We start from the raw sequence: 22186 nt of genomic DNA, 5'->3' as shown, positions 1-22186 counted from the left end.
TTATGTATTGTAGAGATCATTCGTATCGTTTTAGTTTTCGAAGCTCTCCGTACCTGTGCAAATACTTCACCTTTCCAGTGATGACAAGCTTCAAACACATTGACTCTTGCGCGCTTTAATTTTTCCGGAAATCCTCTATTTTGCTGTATCATTCCACAAACTCGATATTATTTTCAAGTAACTTCTTACAAGTTCTGCACTGTCATAATAATTATCCATGTAGAGGTCATGCCACTTTCCATAAGAAGATGTCAATAGTTCCATCATTGTTGTGGTAAGGCTGTCCAGCACCAGAATATATCTTGAATGAGGAACTGTATCCCGTACTCGAATCGCACAACATCCGAAAGTGTACACCATATTTCGTAATTTTCGAGGGATTGTAAATTTTAAATTTTAACCGTCCACACCACGGTATCATTCCTTCGTCAGTTGACATGTTTTGACGTAGATTAAAAGTTTCTTTAAACTTTTTGGAGAAATAATCCATTCCAAATTGCACTTTGTAAACCCGGTCAGCATTATCTGGTTTATTGTTGCTGTCGGAAAAATGTAAAAATGATAATATTTGTCTGAATCGGTTGTGGGACGTCATTTTTCGAAATATCAGTGTGTCTATTAATGGATTCGTTGACCAATAATCATCGATCATTGCTTTTTTACAGTTCCCATAAGGATAGCAAGCTGAAACCATTTTCTATGTTCGGGTTCTGTAAGGTCAACAAATTTGGCATTATTTTTATCCAGTTTCCTTCTATTGCAGTTTTGACTGTAGTACTTGTTGGTTTCGTTGCTAATATATTCAAATAGATAGTTCCCAATACATAATTCTACAATATCCTTGATGCTCTGTGTATCTTTGGGAAATATGTTTGGACCCAGAGATCCTTCAGATTTATTATTTGTCCTTGGTAAATCAAAGTCTGACCGCTGTGCACTGTCTTCTTCGTCTGATTCATCCAAATCAGTTGGCAACCGTAGCGTTCGCTGAATTCTTCTTGGACGTATTTCACTGTCTTCTGACGATTCTGCTTCATTTTCATTTTTTTTAAAATATCCAATGTCTTCTTTCCAATCAGCCAAGTCGTCCGGACGTCAGACAAGACGTCCGCGTATTCATCGTACATAATCGTATTGTCTCTTTCGTCTGCTATTATATTATGAAAGGGCAAAAGTACTCATAAAAACAAAAAAACATGTTGGCGTTTGTAATTTGTTGTTACCTAAACAAAACAACAACAGAATGCAAGAGATAGTAAAGTGCTGTCGCCGGACACTGCGCGGTTCTATGCTCACAACATTACTGTGGTATCGCTGGCCACTGAGTGATACTATGCACATGACTCCACTGCGGTGTCACCAGCCGTAGACCGCTGTTTCGTGTACAACATCCACTGTGGTTTCGCCGGACGGCATAGTGTTAACAACGATGATGATGATTTGTGTTTCAACAAGTGTGAAGGTATTTTTTGTTTTTTATCATTTAAAGTTATGAGAACTGTCTGTCACCAGTTAATCCTGTCTGTTAATTAGCTCTGCACTCATTAAATTACAGCCTCCTTACTTTTCTCCAGAAAAAAATTATAATTTAGTCATTGACTTGTGCAGTATAACTGGAGACTCAATAATGAAGACACACTGATCAGAAACTTCAATTTATTTACCAGCTAACTGCATCTGCTGTTCATATCTCGTATGGTGTGCCCAATAATGTACGATTTTATTGTGCAAGGGTAATCAGTAACAATTTAGCTGTCTTGTCCTGTGTCTCTGTTCATTCAGGCTCCTATGTGGACAACTTCCCTTGGATTTTTGAGCAGTTGTCCTTTGCCTATTAAAGTTTTCTGTGATGCTACTGCTGCTGCCAGTGCCGCCTCTTGTACTGCTGTGCCCTCCACTCTATTATCAGAATTGTAACTGTCCATGTGACTCAGTGGTAAAGTGGATGACTACTGATCAAAAGGTCTGGAGTTTCATCCCCAGTTAATCCTAGGATTTTTGTCTGTTTTTTATTGCTTCTTTCACATGTGGCAGTGTTTTTTAATATGCGAAATGCTAAGCTACAACATACCTTTAAAGTGCACCTTTATCTGTAGGTCCCGTTATTGGCTGATGACAGGTTCATAGGTTATAGGAAAACAAGGGCAACACTACCTCCAATAGGAACATGTGCAGTAAAGCACCATGATATTCAAACCAGCCTTTGACTGATATCTTAACGTGTTAGCTGTTGATGTGTGGCTACATACTTTCCTTGCCATTTGAAATAGGTTTGAACTAGAGCTCATTTAGCTGCAGGCCATGGTAGCTGTTTCCTGTCGGGTATCACCCTTTTATGATCTCTCAGGTTTTATTGGCACAATTGATTAGTAGTGTGCTTCCTGGTGTTTGCCAGTTTGTTTCCATTTTCTGCATAGTATTTCGATGACTGGCACAGCTGTCATCTTCAGGTGCTGTTAGTTTGCTATTATATATACTGGCTGCATTGACTCCAACCAGTCTGGATGGAGAGCAGGCAGAGAATATGCATAACGGCCAACTCGCAGCATTTGAAGAAGATGCCTTGGTCTGTTGTCGAAAAATTGTACATAAAATGGAAACAGCTTGGCGGAACATCTGGAAGAACACTGTTAATCACTCTCACCTGCCATGTCCAGTACGTACTCGATTTAATGCGGACCATGTTTTCCGTGTTAGTTCCATTCCAGAGATGCTGCAGTTATAGCTCTCAAACCAGGTCTGTAGTTGGTCATTTGTCTTTTGGTTCCAATCTAGTCTCCATTGTTTCATGTGGTCATAGTTATTATTTTGAAGCTGCTCAGCTGTGCGTATGGGTGGCTTTCTTGATTTCAATCGAGTGTGTCGCAGTTGTGAGAATTCTTCTTTAATTGGTAGTTCTGGTTTTGTCTCAATCTTTCTGAATTCGTGCAGTAGGGCCGCTTTTCTACGCAGGTCCGGGGGCAGGGTATTACATAGCACCGGTAGCCAGTACGTGGGCGTTCATTTAACAGTTCCAGAAATCAACCTCATTGTGTTATTTAATTGCCTGTCAATAAGTTTGGTGTGACAGCTATTAATCCAGACTGGAGCGCAGTACTCAGCCACAGAGAAAACTAAGGCGATATATGAGGTGCGTAATGTTTTTGCGTTAGCTCCCCAAGTAGTACCGCTAAGTTTTTGAATGATGTTATTCCGTGTTCCAATTTTTGCAGTGGTGTTCTCCAGATGTTTTCGGTAAGAAACAGTGCGATCCAATGTTATACCTAAGTACTTTGGAAACTTATTATGTTTGAGGTTGGTGTTGGTGTTAATAATTTCATTTGCCATTTTGTTATTAAGATGGAATGTAGATACTTCAGTTTTGTTAGGGTTTGCCTTGAGTCTCCATTTCTTGAAATAATTGTATAGTATTTCAACGTCATTATTAAGGACTTCCTCTGTATTGAAGAGATACTTGTCTCTGGTAGCCAGTGCTATGTCATCTGCATAGCAAAATTTTCTTGACTTTGTGTTTGGGAGATCTGCTATATAGAGGTTAAACAGAAGAGGGGCCAATACGGAGCCTTGCGGAAGCCCGTTGTTAATAAGTTTTGTTTTGCTTGTCTTTCCGTTTAGGGTGACCTGGAAGGTTCTGTTACTCAGCATGTTATGTATTAAGGATGTTAAAATCTGGCAAGGAATCACTCTTAAGAGTTTGTAAATTATTCCATCTCTCCAAACAGTATCATATGCAGATGTTAAGTCTAGAAATACAGCATCTGTTTTCAATTTCTGTTGAAAGCCAGCCTCTATGTAGGATGTTAATGCCAGAACTTGGTCACAGCAACTACGGCCAGGTCTGAAGCCTGCCTGTTCTATAGGTAAGTTTTCCATAATGATGCCGCTAATTCGATTATGGACAAGTCGTTCGAGAAGTTTGTATGTACAGCTAAGAAGTGCTATTGGTCTGTAGCTTAGCGGTTGGTCTGCTGGTTTCCCTGGTTTCAGCAAAGCCATTATTCTTGCCTTTTTGAATTCTCTAGGGAGATGGTTTGTAGTCAAAATGTTCGAAAAGAAATTTGCCAGCCATTTACTACGTTCTTTCCAGCGTAGGTTAGAAATTCTGGATGTATGTTGTCAAAACCTGGGGCTTTGCCCGGTTTCGTATCCTTGAGGGCAGTAATGACATCATCCTCAGTGAATGGTCTGGAAAGCTCTGATATATTTGGAGTATTCTTTTTTAGTGTTCTAAGTTCGTGCTTAATCATCCTGGTATGTGGTTTGTCTCTCGGAGCTCTTGACATTTCGACAATGTTGTTTGCAATTTTCTCTGGTGTTATGGTTGGATTTTTCTGGGCTGGTCTTGTCGTACCTCCGAGTTTACGTAACAAACTCCATGCCTTCCTGCTTGATTGAGTGAAATTCATTCTTTCAGTTGCTTCAGTTGCTTCAGTCCATCGTTGTCTTCTTGCGGAATCTAGATAGTGGAGGAGGTCATCAGCTATTTCTTGGTCACCACTACTAGTAAAATCCTCATATATGTAATACATCACTATCACAGTGGATATTTCCAGACAGAGTGAAATAGGCATTTGTCTGATCCCTTTATGAGAAAGCTACTTAAACAGATGTTATATTAATTATTACTTCTTTCTCAAAGATACTTGAAAAAATGATGTATGTAAGAACCATAGCACCCCATATCTCAAAGCAAGCTACTGTGTCATTCTCTGTTTGGATTTCAAAAGGGTCTCTCCATAGGATGTACTATTTTGCGATTCACAAATCAGATTATACAAAACTTGAATGACAAAATGCCAGCTGGTATCTTCTATGACTTGTCAACAGCATTTGATTTTTCAGTTAACAGTATGTTCCTAGACATGCACAAGTATTGTGACATAAGAGATCTTACTGGTAACTGGTTTTTATCCTTTCTACCTGAAATGATTCTGAGTGTTTCAATAGGAAACTCATATACAGCGAAACTACAGGTGTTTCACAGTGATCGATATTGTCTCCACGCTTGTTCATGTCGTATATATATGTTCTTCCATTATCTATCCAAGAAGCAGAAATAATTCTCTTTGCTGACAATGCAATTATTGTAGTGAAGCCTAATGGAGAATAACGTTGATACTTGGAAACATAAATAATATTTTCTTGAAAATTGATAACTGATTCTCTGCAATTAGACTACTAAATCTAGAGAGAACACAACACATGCAATTCAATGTCACTCAAGGCTGATCACATAATTATATATAATGCATGAGTGTAAATCAATAGATGAAACAAAATATTCTAAATTCTTAGGTGTGTGTATTGATAAGAACTGAAACTGAGGGTCCCAGGTTACAGATATCCCTAAGCGTCTTAGCTATGCAACTTTTGCATTACGGACAGTATTGGATTTTGGAGATGAAAATGACAAAAAGTTGATTACTTTTCTTATTTTCATTCACTAATATCTTAAATAAGGACAGTATCACTCTAGAAATTCCTTAAACAACTGGACATACTAACAACAGCCTCACAGTACATTTGCTACCTCAATCTTGTTGTTAACAGTCAACAACAGTTTGAAAACAGTGATAACATTCAGGAACATAATAATAAAAGGATAAATGACATACAGTACCCTTCACTTAGCCTTAGTGTGACACAGAAAGGAGTGAGTTACTCAGCCATAAAGTTTTTGTTGCCACTCAGCCATTAAGTTTTTGCCACCTACCCAGTGATATAAAGAATTCAGGGGATGATAAAATTGACTACAAACACAGTTTCCTTGATACAGCCTTCTCTCTCTCTCTCTCTCTCTCTCTCTCTCTCTCTCTCTGTGTGTGTGTGTGTGTGTGTGTGTGTGTGTGTGTGTAGAGGAGAGAGAGAGTGGGGGGGGGGGGGGGGGGGGTGCCTTGATGAACATAGTTAGGTACTGTATGCATGTTAAAAGAACCTTAATACACTATATAAATGGTCAGCATGTTACCATATTTTCCTCTGAGAAAATGTGCTATAATAGTAAAACTGACTTGTTCCGTATAATAGTGAAACTTTGCAGTTAAAGTCTATGGCACATGCAAATAACAAACTGTTTTGCTAGCAGTTAAAGGTCAGTTTTCTGAGGATATCATTCTGAACTTGTATTTCTTAATTCCGTTTGTCAAAATACTGATGATGAAAAGCAGCAGTTACTGTGGGGAACTGGCCAGAAATGAATTCTGTCTAGAAATGTAGAAATTGTCTTTCCTAAAAAAAACTTTGAGCATTAATTTAAAAATATTTTTATATAGCTGTGGTACCTTACAGTGTCACAATTAGTGACTGACTCTTATGAAACCGTAAGAATACAATGTAAGTTGATTGTGTGTAAATTATCAGACACTGTTCTATATTAGGTTGAACAGTAATTGAAATAAATGTACAGCATTCACAAAATAAGGAACACAGTGGTCTGCAAACATATGTTCCTTTCTTCTTTTTTACTCATTACAATTAAAGGTTACACATTCTCTTTGTTCTGAAAATGACAAATCTTAATTTTTAGTCATAGTGGCACTTTCATTCATGGGGATGTATTTTAATTGAAGTTAAGGTAAAAGGCTCTTGATCCAGAGTGTAATAATTCATTTTTGGCAAAATTCATTTTTGTCGGGGATATACTGTACTAATTTTTAAATATATTCTACATTCAGATTATTGCACATACTGCATTTTCTTAGTGAGTAAAATCCACACTTTAAGAGTGATTCTGGAAAGTTTGCATAACTTCTGCCTACTGCTGTCATGGCTGTGTCCTTGGTCTTGAAACTTTTTTTCCAGCCATAACTTTTTCCTTTATGGAAATAGATGAGAGTCGAAAGCTGACAAACAGGGTGAATATTGGAAGCACAGTTGTGGCGTTATCTGATTCTGATCAAAGATCTTTTTTCTTTTGGGATTCAGACCTCTTCAATATTTTGACTTCGCTCCTGGGTGCCATTTGTCCATAAAACCTGCATATAAATCACCAATTATTGTTTTGCCCTTTGCAAAGTAAGCAGTTTTCTCTTGGCCAATATTCAACATGTATTACACCCACTTTGTGCAGAACTTTCACATAGTCAGTATTTCATACAAAATGTGCTATATTCATTCTTGGGTATGTTTATGGTGTTAGCCATTTCATACACCTTTAGTTCAGTTACTGACAGTCCAACACAGTATTAGGAGCTTCCTTCATGTTTGCATCTATGGCTGCTGTCTTGAGATGTCATTTATGTGAATCATTTTGTAAATAAGTGTGGCAGTGTTAGGATTCAACTGTGTATATCTTAAACATTTAAAGTAAAGAATCTCCATTAACAAAGGTTTATATGCAGACTTTGTGAGGGACAACCATTTGATTTGTAATTTTACTTAGAGAAATCAGTGATTAAGCTTGTTTTATCAGGTATCAATGTCCAAAACTGAGATTCAGGCCTCTGACTTTAGGACTGTAAAATACACACAATGGCAAAACTTTATGTACTAATATTGTTATATTTATTCTCATGGTAATGGGCACCATGCTCTCTGGTTCAGATTTGCCAACTGACATATATTTGATGTTCCATGTAGCCAACCACCAGAATGCTGGACTAACTTGTCTTGGAAACTTTCTTTTGCACTGACTGGTCATGTGTTCAATACTATACGGGATGAGTCACTAACTATTGCTGCCATGAATAACTCTGAAAGTATGATAGTAGCTGAAAAGTTTGTAGGACAAAAGTTGCGTGGGACAACGGGGGCCATAATGTGACATTGGTTTTTTGTTGTTAGGTGGGTTTGTTTCAAAGATATGAAGATGCTATAGTTTGGTACTTATTTTCTGGTAGTGCCTATTGAGACAAATCCAATGATGTGTAACAGGAAGGTCTTTGAAGGTCACCGAAGTCACTAAGGTGGCATGGATGTCCATTTACAGAAGGTGTTCGAAGTGATGACCATTGGTATGAATGCAGTGCCACAATCTTCTTATCATGGGTTGAGTGGTATTCCTCATCATATCGGCACTTACCAAAGCACGTGTTCTGACTATTCTCTCTTGCATATCTTCAGGTGTAGTTGGAACGTCTTTATAAACAATGTCTTTCATGAATCCCCGCAAGAAAAAATCCAGAGGCATCATACCTTCATACATGCACTGATAAATTGCCACAGAAAACCATTAGTTAATTTTATGCTGACAATACACTATGTGAAGAGAATTCTCAGCATTCTTAATGAGTTGGTAGTGCTGCTCTAGAACAATGGAATTCATGAGGCTTCCTGTTACATGATCACTAAATCTCAAGCTGGTCACAGTTCTAAACCATCTATTAAAAAAATACTATAACACACCTTTGCAGATCAATAAGATACACGCAAACTTTGAAATATTTCACGGTAATGTTACAAACAGCTCCAAAGTGGTGAGAAATGCAATTTCTGAAACTAAATGTGTTATATGTTATTAGCCGGCTATGACACACCTCCTCTGCGTCCAATCCTACGATTTGGGAATTTTCTCTGCAACTCATTTCTAGCCATCAACGAAAAATGTGCCAGACACCCATCGTATTTTAATGTGGTGTACTTCCTACCATTAAGATTTTTTTCAGTGAAATAGGGGCCCATAATTCTGTCCTCCAGAATCCCACAGCATACATTCACCGACCACAGTTTTTTGTATGCAACTTGCTGCAGCCAACATGGATTTTCAGTTGCCCAATAGTGCATGTTATGCAAATTAACATTTCCATGGTTCATGAATGTAGCCTCGTCAGTGAATAAAATGAAATTAATAAATGGGTCATCCCTCTGAATCTGAAGTTGAGCCCATCGGCAGACTTCAGTGCGACGCATGCAACCCGTACCAGTTAATTCTTGGTGGAGACTGATATGGTGAGGATGATATTTATGACGATGCAGAACACAAACCACACTACTCTGGCTCATGCCAGATTCCCTTGTGATTTGACGCGAACTAACACAAGAATCTTAAACCACAGTGGCGAGAGTACCAATTTCCGTTTCCTCGTTAGTCACTTTCCTTTGCCAGATACGTTTCCGATGCGCTGAAGATCCAGTTTTTCTCAATTTATCATCCACATATTTAAATGTATGACATGTAGGGTTAGTACGTTGAGGACATCTTTCAGTGTATAAGTCTCTAGCTCTCACTGAATTTCGTTGGCATTCTCTGTAAATGAGACGCATATCGATTTGTTCTTCATAGGAATAGTTCACTCACTTTTGCTTGATTCGATGATACTAGTCTTACCGTTCCTATTAGTGTTGTATTGCGAAACTGTCGAATGGTGTTTACATGTCAATGGCACATTAGATGGATACACCGTATTCAGCGAATATTTACTATTTTGCACGATATACGAGAGAGAGTTGTCAGAGCATATGCTTTGATAAGTGCCCAAGTGATAAGGAATACCACTCAATCCATCATAAGAGGATTCCACACTGCATTGATACCAATGGTCATTGCTTCGAACACCTTCTGTAAATTGATGTTCATGCCACCTTTTTGACCTTCATTGACCTTCAAAGACCTTACTGTTACACATCATTGGACTTGTCTCAATAGCCGCTATCAGAAAATAAGTACTGAACTATGGAATCCCACCAGTGTCATATTATGGCCCCCGTTGTCCCATACAACATTCGTCCCGCAAACTTTCAGCTACTACCATCTTTCGGAGTTTTTCTAGGTGGCAATAGTTAATGACTCACACTGTAGAGCAAAGAGACTGCACTTATACTCGAGAAAGATGATACTAATAACATATAACACATTTAGTTTCAGAAATTGCATTATTCACCACTTTGGAACTGTTTGTAACATTACCGTGAAATATTTCAAAGTTGGTGCGTACCTTATTGATCTGCAAAGGTGTGTTACAGTATTTTTTGAATAGATGGTTTAGAACTGTGACCAGCTTGAGATTCAGTGATCATATAACAGGGAGCCTCATGAATTCCATTGTTCTAGAGGAGCACTACCAATTCATTAACAATGCTGAGAATTCTCTTCACATAGTGTATTGTCAGCAGTGGCAATTTATCAGCGCATGTATGAAGGTATGCTGAAAATCAATGCCTCCAAATTTTTTACGTAAAAACTCCTAAAAGTTTTTACATATATTTACAACCCTTTGCCACCCTCTATCACTAGGTGAATCCAAACTGTAGCATGTAACATGACAGTGCATAGCGTAACTATGTCAGTGCTTGAGCAACAACATGCTTTAATGGAGTTTCGAATTCTAATAGTTTGTCCACACATGGAGCACCCTCTGCTTCAGCAAGACAATGCCAGACCACACACAAGCTCTGCAACAATCAGATGCTTTGAGTTGACTGTCATCAATCATCCTCCATATAGTCCTGACTTGTCCCCCATTCGATTTTTATCTGTTCCCAAAACTTAAAGAACACCTACAAGACTTCACCTTGACAGTGATGAAGCGATGCAAACATAGTTGAGGTTGTTACTCCATCAGGAAAGCCAAACTTTCTACAGTGACGGTATCAACGAACTGTTCTCTCATCATGAAATACAGCCGCTAACGAACGTTGATCTATATCAACAGGGACAGGTGAAAATGTGAGCCCCGACCGGGACTTGAACCCAGGATCTCCTGCTTACATGGCAGACGTTCTGTCCATCCGAGCCACCGAGGGCGCAGAGGATAGCGCGACTGCAGGGACTATCTTGCGCACGCCTCCCGCGAGACCCACCTTCTCACATTGTATGTCCACACACTACATTCGTAGTGTCCCACCCCAACACACTCATTACTCGTGGAAGACATTCTTACCAAGTCCCGTAAGAGTTCAGGGAATATATGAGCATCCATATAAGTATATAGTTCTGGCAACACCGACCATGACCTTTTTCTTCTGTGTGGATGAATCTTCCACACTGTATACAGTGAAATAAGGTTCTTTGAGAAATTAGCATTGGACAAATCATAAAACTTGTATTGAATGCAATATATGCCTCAACATTGAATGCAAGCTGATAAATGGAATGTGGTTACAGAAGCAGTGTACCATTTCCTCCTCAATGTAACCACGAATAGCATGTCACTATCTCCATTTGTACTGGAGTAGCGGCACATGTGAGGGACATTTTCTGAGACAAGTTCTACTAGTTCCGCAAAGTAGGTGTCTTGATTTGGCGCCATTGTTCCAGCACAAAAGTAGTATGTACATCTCAAGTCTGCAGGCCGTGGTGGCCGAGCAGTTCTAGGCGCTACAGTCTGGAACCACGCCACCACTAAGGTCAGCGGGTTCGAATCCTACCTCGGGCATGGATGTGTGTGATGTCCTTAGGTTAGTTAGGTTGAAGTAGTTCTAAGTTCTAGGGGACTGATGACCTTAGCAGTTAAGTCCCATAGTGCTCAGAGCCATTTGAACCATTTGAATGTCTCAAGTCTGTTACTTTAGATGAGAGGTACTTTAGATGAGAGGCTGCAGTGAACCAGGCTTAATAATGAAGGCTGTAATTCATAGAGATGTTAGCAGTTTCTTTATTACAAACATTTTTTATTAGAGAAAGTAAGAAGCTAGCTCCTGCAGTGTTGCTTTATCACGTGTGCACGTATTAAGTTCACACGATGAATATATGTTATTAAGCTAATCAGGAGACAAATTAAACATATGTGAACTGATAACATAATCTGCTTTGCTTGAAGATAATGGAGCTTAATCATGCACTTTCTCATGTTGGCACTTTCTCATGTTGGCACAAACTGCTTCACTGTACAGTCATACATTACATTACTGACGAGATACTATAGTCCAGTCAAATTGCAAAAGGTGGGGTAGAAGAGTTTATTTTTTCAACTTGTTCATATTGTTGGAAAGATCAGAAAACCGTGTTTTGCCAACAAAATTTCGCTTGGGAAAACTTTCTGCAGTCAACAAACTTGGAAAATTTCGGCCTTTTTTCAATTTTTCTAAATATCTCAGTTTCATTTGCTCCTATCGCTTTAACGTCTATTTTCTTTTTTAAAGAGCACAAAATTCTCTACAAATTTGATTCTTGCCATTTTTTTCTACTCCCAATATCTAAGGCGCTACAGCGCCTAAAAAAATACCAATTTTTCAAATTTTGAGCATAGTGGTAAGATACCTTATTTTTGAACACTATTTTTTCTGTTTGTGTAGTATAAATACATTATACATCATGTTATATGTTGGAATTTACTACCTCACTTTCAGGTATTCAATTTCTCTGTATGCAACATGAGGATTGCTGGGCACCCAGCTATTGTGATTCTTACATCACTACCTCAAGTTCACTATGGGGCACCTCTGCCCTGGTATTTGTAGAACTATAAATATAAAAATACATCATTAAGAGACATGCATACACACACACGCACGCACACACAAAATAATTTGTCTCAGGAAACTGAACTATTATTAGCTGCAATAGGCAGCCTAATTAGGTAGGTAATTATTCTTGTGTATAAAAGCCACACAGTTGACATTAAAAAAAAGTAGCTTTATTACAATTGAAATGCATTGTCAGTTACTAAAAAATGTTGACAGTTCTGGGTGTGCAATACGTGTAATATCGCACTTTAGCGCGCTTGAGACAGATATGAGCATCACTTCCAACGTTTTGATGGGCCAGGTTCCTCAGTGTCACCAGAAATACCTTGAGTTACGGATTCAGGGTCTGTACATAGAGTTGATCCCAGATTGACCTCTTCTTTAAACAGCGAGTCAGCCTCGGCAAGTTCGTTGATTTCGTCAGCGGTTTCCTCAACATCCTCCATAACATCTTCTTCACTGTCTTCATATAAAAATTTTGGCACGTTTTCACAGTTGACCCCCAATACATTTCTTACAAATTGAAGAACATTTCAAACCCGCTTTTCTGCAAGAGCACGCTCCGCCACAGTTCAGCTTGCATAAGCATGAAACAATGTGAAGAAGTGCTTCAGGTGCTGGATCTTGGCTCATCATAACGGGCATTGGACCGTGGTCAGTGTGATTCCAGCCCCATTTCTCAGGAGGTTTCCAGTTTCCCATCCAACTTTGGACTTGTTAGTAAGTCCGCAACGAATGATGTGCAGCATCTTGTGTAGGTGGCAACCGTGCAAGATTCAGTTAACTTTTTGTGGCAGACTTGGTGAATAGCTGGTACCGCAAATGGTCTAGTGTGTGGGAACTGCTGACACCTCCACTATACAATGCGAAAGTAACCTGTTCTCCTGCTGTTATTATTTCTACATGGGTAGCACGTGGTTTATTGAATGTGCAAAGGGCTGAGGTTAGGTGTTCATTTTTCGCAACAATATTGCAGCACTTAATTTTTCCTTGACCAAAAAAAGCGGATGTTGTATCACATCCGCTAAAGGCATAAGTGAACAGAATATATTCACTGTCAAACTTGTAAGCTGCAGTGGAAAACCACTTGTCTTCTGCATTTCTTCTTCCTGGCTTTACGAAAAATAAGTTTTCAATGCCTTGCCCCAAACCGGTCATGAGCAGGTCAACATCTTCTCCTACAATGACAACACTTCCAAAATCTTTGGTTCTTGAAATGGCACATGTTACAATCATAACGTCAGCATCTTCTTGTGCCTGGAGCAATTCAGTGCTACACTCCATAAATTTCTTTTTAAGAAGTGTGATCAAACGCATCTTGTTTCATTCGTTGTCCAAGAACTTGTCCTGAGGGACTTGGTTCACCATCTCTGATTCAACCACAATGTTAACCGAAGAATGTTTTTTGGACCTACGAATCCTCTCAGCACTCTTTGTGCTACATTTGTCTCCCTCACATGGATACCCATCAAATACAATAGCAAATTGAGATCCAAAATGACATTGCAGGTAAGAAACATAGCTTTGGGCTATTGACTTGAAGCAAACATTTTGAGTCCAAGTCACTTTGTGGATAAGGTACCCTCCATCAATGACAAAAAATTTACTCGGTCCACCTGACTTCACATCTTCCACTGGAACGAAGGCCAAAGAATAAATACGCTTTGGTCCGCTAAAGAACAATTCCTACATACTTTTTCTTATAACTGATCATTAACGTCAATCAACTGTAGAAAATGTACGGCAACCTGCATGCAATCTTATTACATATTGTAACACTAATAAACTTCATGCAATCCGACGTGAATGTGTTCGTAGTTACTGAATATGATGCTGTTTGTCCTGGCCCTGCAGCAGAGTGAGATGGTAAATTCCAATGAATAACACGATGAGTAATATGTTTATACTACACAAATAGAAACTGAAATAACAGTGTTCAAAAATTAGGTAATGTGCCACTTTGCTCGAAATTTGAAAAAAAAAAGGTATTTTTTGACGTGCTGTAGTGCCTTAGATACTGGGAGTAGAAAAAAATGGTAAGAATCAAATTTGTAGAGATTTTTGTGCTCTTTAAAAAACAAAATAGATGTCAAAGCGATAGGAGCAAATGAAACTGAGATATTTTGAAAAAACTGAAAAAAGTCTGAAATTTTCAAAGTTTTTTGACTGCAGAAAGTTTTCCCAAGAGAAATTTTGTTGGCAAAACTTCTTTTGCTAACCTTTCCAACAATATGAACGAGTTAAAAAAATAAAATCTTCTACCCCACCTTTTGCAAGGTACAGGCTTTTTTTCTGGCAGTTTCAGTGGACTACGAGGTGTGTGAGAAAATTTAATGAGACTGAAGAAAAAAAAAAAACCTTTGGTCGATAAAAAATCAAACAACAGTATTGGCCTCTTCAAAATAGATCCCTGTTGCAGCTGTAAAGCAGTAAAGCCACTGTTCACAATCTTGGTAGCGGTGCTGAAAGGCTTCAACTGGCAGGGTTTTTAATGTGTCAATCACATTCTTTTGAATGTTCTCCAAAGTCCCAAAATGATGTCCTTTTAAGACACAAGCCACAAGGATTCAGATCAGGCGAATAGAGAGATTGGCTGTGGAACCACAGGAATGCCTTTTGAGGTCAAAACTTCCATGATGAAATTGGCTGTGTGACAGAGCATTGTCATGTTGCAGCATCCACTTGTCTGCAGTGTCCGTGGTCACTCGATTCACCCTCTTTCTTAGCCTTTCGAGGACATCTTTGTGAAGTTTAACAGTTCACCCATCGTCCTTAGTGTTAAACATCTGTCTGATCTCACAAGAGCATCCACACATTTGATGTTTTCATCAGTTTTTTAAGTTGAAGGTCTCTCTAAGTGAGGTTCATCTTCAATGTGTTCTCGGCATTCTAGAAATGATTTATGCCAGATAAAAATTTGTCCTCTGGATAAGGAATGTTCCCCATAGGCATATTTCAACTTCTCAAAGGCTACACTCACAGATTTCAGAAGTTCAGCATGAAACTTGATTGCATAATGTTTTTCTAAATTTCTCTGTTCCATTTTCATAACACACAACAAAAACTCAACTTCTCTGATAGCATTCTCAAAAATGACGCGATTGCTGTATGGCGCTGAAACTCGGACAGAACATCTGGAAGGGATAAACACACCAGCCTATACAAGTAGAACAACACAGATTTGCCATATTGCTTGCAGTGTTGTCAGTCTCTTTACTTCTCTCATTTACCTCTTATGAAGTGATTCTTGTCTCCTTGGTTTATCACTTTGGTGTCTAAAATTAAGTATAAAATGATGTTATGTCTCCCATGCTCTTTTGTACGATATCAGAAGCTTAACAATTAGACAATCAGACAAGAGGACAGTCCCCTCTAGCTTTCACTATGGCAGCCAGTCGAAATGCAGTAGTTTATGTTGACTCACTTCTCCTTCGAGAGCCTTGTGATGTCAAAAGTCTGCTGTTAGAGCCTTGCTCAATTCAGATGTTATTTCTGTCATGGCTCCAAGAACCAGAAATGGTACAGCCGACACACACGCATTGTCTCTAATGACCTCATTATTCCAAGTTCTCTCTTTATCTGATCATGTATGTTAGGAATTAATGATGCTGACTAGAGGAAAGGGTGTCTGTTGTCGGGAAAGTGAGAGAGGAGCTTTGGAGGAAGAGAAATGGAAGTAAGCTCGTTATGTATTTATTTTGTGAGTGAACTTTCGTTAATCACATTGCTTTGGTAAGAAGTGTGACAGTTGCAAAATTCTCTCTCTCTCTCTCTCTCTCTCTCTCTCTCTCTCTCTCTGTGTGTGTGTGTGTGTGTGTGTGTGTGTGTGTGTGTGTGTGTAAACTATCTGGTAACAAATGAGAGATAAGGGAACCCCATACATTTATTTAATTCTTTTACCCACCGACTAGCTCATCTTCATTATTTACTCTATTGATTATGTGAAAATTTGAAAACTCATAAGTTACTAACAAATTGGTTGGCCATTTACTTATTACGTGCAGTAACTGATTGGAGTCACTGTTCCTTGAAAAGCAAGGAAATTATGATGCTGTGGTCTGTGCATCATCCAGAAATGACCCATAGAGTTACTATCTTGCTGGCAACACTCGAGTCCCGTGTTAGATCTCACTTGCAGGCTTTATTTGTAATTTGATATTTGTGAGTTGTGGGAAATTATGGCACTTTCTTTGTAATAAAATATTGAATTATTCTAGTAACATTGATGTTCGTCATACACATATTAAAAAAAGTTTAGCATCTCTTCAGTTCCAAGAGTTTTCCAGAACCTGTACAGAAAATTGGAATAGAGACAACATAAACATCATTTCCACCCATTTGATTGCTCATGAAAACCACACATTGCATGCTGTACCACCATACAGTAAGACCTTCAGAGGCGGTAGTCCAGATTGCTGTACACACCGATACCTCTAATACCCAGTAGCACGTCCTCTTGCATTGATGCCTACCTGTATTCGTTGTGGCATACTATCCACTAGTTCATCAAGGTGTTGTTGGTCCAGATTGCCCCACTCCTCAATGGCGAATCGGTGGAGATCCCTCGGAATGGTTGGTGGGTCATGTTGTCCATAAATAGCCTGTTTCAATCTATCTCAGGCATGTTCGATAGGGTTCATGCCTGGAGAACATGCTGGCCACTCTAGTCGAGCAATGTCGTTATCCTGAAGGAAGTCATTCACAAGATGTGCACGATGGGGGCACGAATTGTCGACCTCACCAATATGCTGCCGATATGGTTGCACTATTGGTCGGAGGATGGCATTCACATATCATACAGCCATTACAGTGCCTTCCATGACCACCAACGGCGTACGTCAGCCCCACATAATGCCACCCCGTAACAGTGGGGAACTTCCATCTTGCTCCACTTGCTGGACAGTGTGTCTAAGGCCTTCAGCCTAACTGGGTTGCTTCCAAACACGTCTCTGACGATTGTCTGGTTGAAGACATATGCGACACTCGTCGGTGAATAGAACATGATGCCAATCCTGAGCAGTCCATTCATCTTGTTGTTGGGCCCATCTGTACCGTGCTGCAGGGTGCCGTGATTGCAAAGATGGACCTGACCATGGACATTGGGAGTGAAGTTGTGCATCATGCAGCCAATTGCGCACAGTTTGAGTCATAACATGACGTCCTGTGGCTGCACGAAAGGCAGTATTCAACATGGTGGCATTGTGTCAGGATTCCTCCGAGCTGTAATTCGTAGGTAGTGGTCATCCACTGCAGTAGTAACCCTAGGGCGGCCTGAGCGAGGCAGGTCATCAACAGTTCCTGTCTCTCTGTATCTCCTCCATGTTCGAACAACATTACTTTGGTTAATTGCGAGACGCCTTGACACTTCCATTGCTGAGAGCCTTTCCTGGCACAAAATAATAATGCGGGTGTGATTGATTCATGGTATTGACAGTCTAGGCATGGTTGAACTACAGACAACACGGCATCATTCCTGGTGAAATGACTGGAACTGATCGGCTTGGACTCCCTCTGTCTAATAGGTGCTGCTCATGCGTGGTTGTTTACATCTTTGGGCGGGTTTAGTGACATCTCTGAACAGTCAAAGGGACGGTGTCTGTGATACAATATCCACAGGTAGCATCTATGTTCAGGAGTTCTGGGAACCGGGATGATGCAAAACATCTTTTGATGTGCGTAAATAGGAATTTTCTTCATTCAGGAGACAGGTGAGCAGTTTGTGTTTTTATTGTTTTTGTGTAATAATCCTGCTTTAAGATGTTGACAATGTGAGAGTTAGAGAGAGTCACTCAGTCAAAATCCAATCAACTTCTCCAGTGACTTTTTCAGCATTTAGTCTACACAGACCAGTCTTAACATTCATGATGGTAATCAAACTTTTGAAGACCCTAAAGGCTGAATTAGCATGGTATAAACAGCAGCAAGTCCATGCATCTTGCATCAATGGTAATAAGCACAGTTGATCTTCATGGATGGGTAATGTTTGAATAAGTGTATGAACTGCAATTCTTACAGTTAAATATGAACATTCTTCAATTGTGTGTCCATAATTTCATTGTTAATATTCATGTATGGAAGAAACCATATCTGTTTTGAAAACAACTCTACTGTAATCAGTATGTGGAAGGAAGGTCCTTTCAGTATTGACAGTATTGCCCAGTTGCTCACTTCTATTATGCATTTACTCCCCTCATAATAATACTGTCCAATAAACTTTTATACTACCCTTCAGTGGTTCTTGTTATCCTCAAATGGTCGAAAGGCCACAAAATCTTCCTTACCTTGCACTACATCTGACTGAAATTGTATTCTGTTGCCTGCTTGTCTCAGCACGCCGTAGGCTAAAACTTAACAGTGCTTAGGTAGACGAACTTCAATGAGCAAACCTTTACACTTGTTAAATTCACCCACCTTACCAAAAATCCAAATTGATCTCGATCTTGGATGAATAAACGAATAAATTCAAAAGATGTGAAAGAGACAAAGCAAAATAATTTTATAATCTGGTAAATCATTACAAAAGCAGAGATACTTCCGTAGCTAAAAATCTGCATAAAAATCATGTTTGTATGGGAAATTTGATTCTTACAGAACATAAAGTACCTTGCCCAAAAATTACACAAATTTTTAACTAATTAAATAACTTTTTTGCTAAGTGTTCACTGAAAGGACAAGAAATGCTTCTTATGAATAATGTATGATGGAAGAGAGCATCACAGTTTTTATTAACTCTGTAACAAATAATACTGTTAACTGATTTAATAAGTTGGTTTGTGGAGAGAAATGTCTAATGAATGGTAGGAGGAAAATTTGAAGTATTTATGTAGGCATGCTGAAAAGTAATGTTTCCAAACCTTTTATATGAAGACTCGGAATGTGTTTTAAATAAAACAATTGTTATTAATATTCTACATTTTTATTCTTCATGTCTACATATTTACTTCTCAACATAGTCAACCTGGCAATGAAAGCATTTCTCTCAGTGAGAGACCAGAATGTTTGATTGTTGACAGGGCCACAACCTCACCTCCGCGTGCACCACCTCATCACTATCAAAGTGAAGTAATTGAAGTTTTTTAAGTATTGGTGGGAAAAGGTGGTGACAATCAGATGGGACCAAATACGAACTGCATGGAGGATGACCGATGACAGTGAACCCAGTGTGTCAGATTGTTGCAGATCTCACTGTGCTCTTGTGTCATCTGGCACTGTCACACTGAAGGAGAGGGTGTTTCATATGTGGATGAACTCTTTGAATTCGAAACTTGATTACAGCATGCTATTTCTCAGACACCAGCATAGTTGACATTACACACTGTCAAGTTATGCACTACAATTTGGAGCCCTCTAGTGGCAGAGGGCTGCAAATATGTAGACATGAAGACTGAAGATGTAGAATGTTAATAATTCTTTCGTAAAGCCTTAAGAGCTTTCAAATAAAAAATTTGGAGGCATTACTTTTCAGTGTGCTATAGTGCTATTTTTAGCTATTATTTTATCCATGCAACTTGTATAGACCTCTTTTCTCCTTATCACCTGGATAAAGTTGTTGCTGAATTTTAATTTTGCTTTCAGGAAAGACATGGTCACTGGAAAAGGTGGGATTGGTACCATCCCAGAAGAAGATGAAGAGTTGGAAGTTCCTAATCAAGGTGTGTTGTGGCATGAACTAATCTCAAAGTGTTTCCTTCAGTTATTCCTTATCCTATTCCTTATGTTACCTTGTCTTATTTTTGGACTTACCTTTCTGGCCATATATCAGGTGATGTACACAAACATACATTTCCTCTCCCTTTGAGGATAGCAGTGAAATTACTTAGAAAGGGTATGTGCAAAAACGTAAAGAGGCTTAGAACACCAGACACAAATAAAATTAATGGTATGGTGTTCCATATCACCTTAGATATTAAGTATAAAAATATATATACAAAATATTGTGAAGTGTCAGTGAGTTTTATTTGTCAGTATCCTGTCTTAAAATGCATATTAAATATATCTATGTTGAAAAAGCATTGAAGTGTATGTTCAGTTTATGAATGTATATTATAAAAATTGAGATAAATGCTCAAATTGCATGAACTGTGATAAAAAAAAGCCAAGCTGACAAGCTTATCATAAAACTGAACTTATGTGAAAGATGGAAACAGCTGCTAATGAAGATTGAGTGCATGACGTCATGAGTGCTCTCTGTGAAGGAAGAGAGAAGTCCTGCACCAAACTGATGCATTTTTTTGCAGGAATAGTACCCTTAACTCAGTCCTTTGTATCGTGCCAAAGAGAAGTTCCTTTCAGTAGTTACCTATTATCTGATAGTATACAAATTATGTGGTAGTATACTTTTTCATTGGTTTTGTTATTTTTTTCCTGCCAGATGTTAAGGATATGTTTTCTTCGATTCCTTTAGCTAGTAGGGACAGTCATTTTATGTTTGACTGTTTTACTGGTAGGAGTACTGCAAAATTCCTGAATGTAGTGTTTGCCAAATCAAGTATAGTTTGCTTTTCCCCCTTGCTGTTTTGTCCTTCCATCAAATATGCTTGCTGCATGTGGGCAGGAAAGCATTCTGCTTTTGGAAGATTCTAAACAAATCAGACATAATTAAAAGACTTGTTTTAAAAATAAATGAATGATAGTCCATGGAAATTGTTCATCTTAACATATCAATGCACTCTCATTGTGATGTGGAGGTAGACGACCTTGGTGAAGAGGCACTAGACGACCTTGATGAAGAGGCGCATCAGCTGGCAAATGACACAACTACAAAATGATGTTTTGGAGGGTGCGGGGATTTGAATGGGAAAGTGGGCTAGAAATTAAAGAATGATTCTTTTAATGGAGAAGTTCAAATACGATTCCAAAAATGACAGAGGTTATACATTACTAGATTTTCCGAAAACAATGATGAACTTACCCTTAACAACCAAATACAAAATAGTAAGGACAAAAGAGCTAAAAATGCAGTTATCTATTTTTTATCAAAGAATAATGAAGTTGAAAAAGATGTAACATTCCTAAATCACTTTAGAATTTCAAAATGGTGATCATAGGCTCAAAATAAAACATAAAACGCTCTAAAGAAGCAGCATGTTGAAGATATAGGTCATATGTACATACAAACAGACGAAAGGAGCATTTATTTAACCAAAATACTTTTGCAAACAGCTGAAATAATTTTAAATGTTAAGCGTATGAGAAAGGCAAAACAGAAACTTAGGTTGCCTATTAATAATGTTTCTCACTTAAGATTACATATCTCATAGTAACTAACAACAGAGAGAAAATTGTTCCAGCATTCCAAGACTTCCTTAAATTTTTGTGTTGTTGAAGACATGAATCAGGATTGTCAACCCTCCAGCCACGATTTATGTGCACATGTGCATTCATATAATTTCTGGGCTTTTTGTATGTCAGAAGTCACTATTTTCGCATTGAATCTTTTTCTGTTGTTGTGGGACATCAAAAGGTGCTGTTTTCCTATAGAATCTTTTTCCTTTGCTCTAGGAAATAGGAGTCGTGTTTTACATGTTCTCAAGTCAAGTCACACTCGCACACTTTCAATTATACTTTCTCATACCAGCAATTTTTAGCCATTTTCTCAAGCACATGTATGGAACCTTGCCTTGAGTACAGTCAGAAAAATTATCAACAAGTTTCTTTTGTTTTTATACTGTTCAACACAGTTTTCGCATTTCCCGCATTATATACATTAAATTTCAGTTAAAAATCACTTATAAATTCACTTTCTGGTCTTCTTCTTATAATTATTTTATACAATCCTTATAGCTGTTCTCATATTGAATAAAATTGGTATGTAGTTTTATACAGAAAAAATGGAAAATTGCCT

At 38.5% G+C, this 22186-nt stretch overlaps 1 protein-coding gene across 2 annotated transcripts in view; it reads left to right on the top strand.

Annotated features, from left to right (window-relative positions):
• LOC124596582 (poly(A)-specific ribonuclease PARN-like) overlaps nt 1–22186 on the top strand; it is a 305688-nt gene that overhangs the window by 228034 nt on the left and 55468 nt on the right. Inside the window, exon 13 of one of the 2 annotated variants that reach the window (XM_047135773.1) lies at nt 19918–19994. In XM_047135773.1, coding sequence (XP_046991729.1) covers nt 19918–19994 — 77 coding nt within the window. Of the gene's footprint in view, nt 1–19917; nt 20284–22186 lie in introns of those variants that run through there. The other variant, XM_047135772.1, reaches the window with a different exon arrangement.

The sequence above is a fragment of the Schistocerca americana genome, chromosome 2 (genome assembly GCF_021461395.2).
Source record: "Schistocerca americana isolate TAMUIC-IGC-003095 chromosome 2, iqSchAmer2.1, whole genome shotgun sequence".
NCBI classification, from domain to species: domain Eukaryota; kingdom Metazoa; phylum Arthropoda; class Insecta; order Orthoptera; family Acrididae; genus Schistocerca; species Schistocerca americana.
Note: the sequence above shows the minus strand (reverse complement) of the source record. Positions and strands in the feature narration are given on the sequence as shown.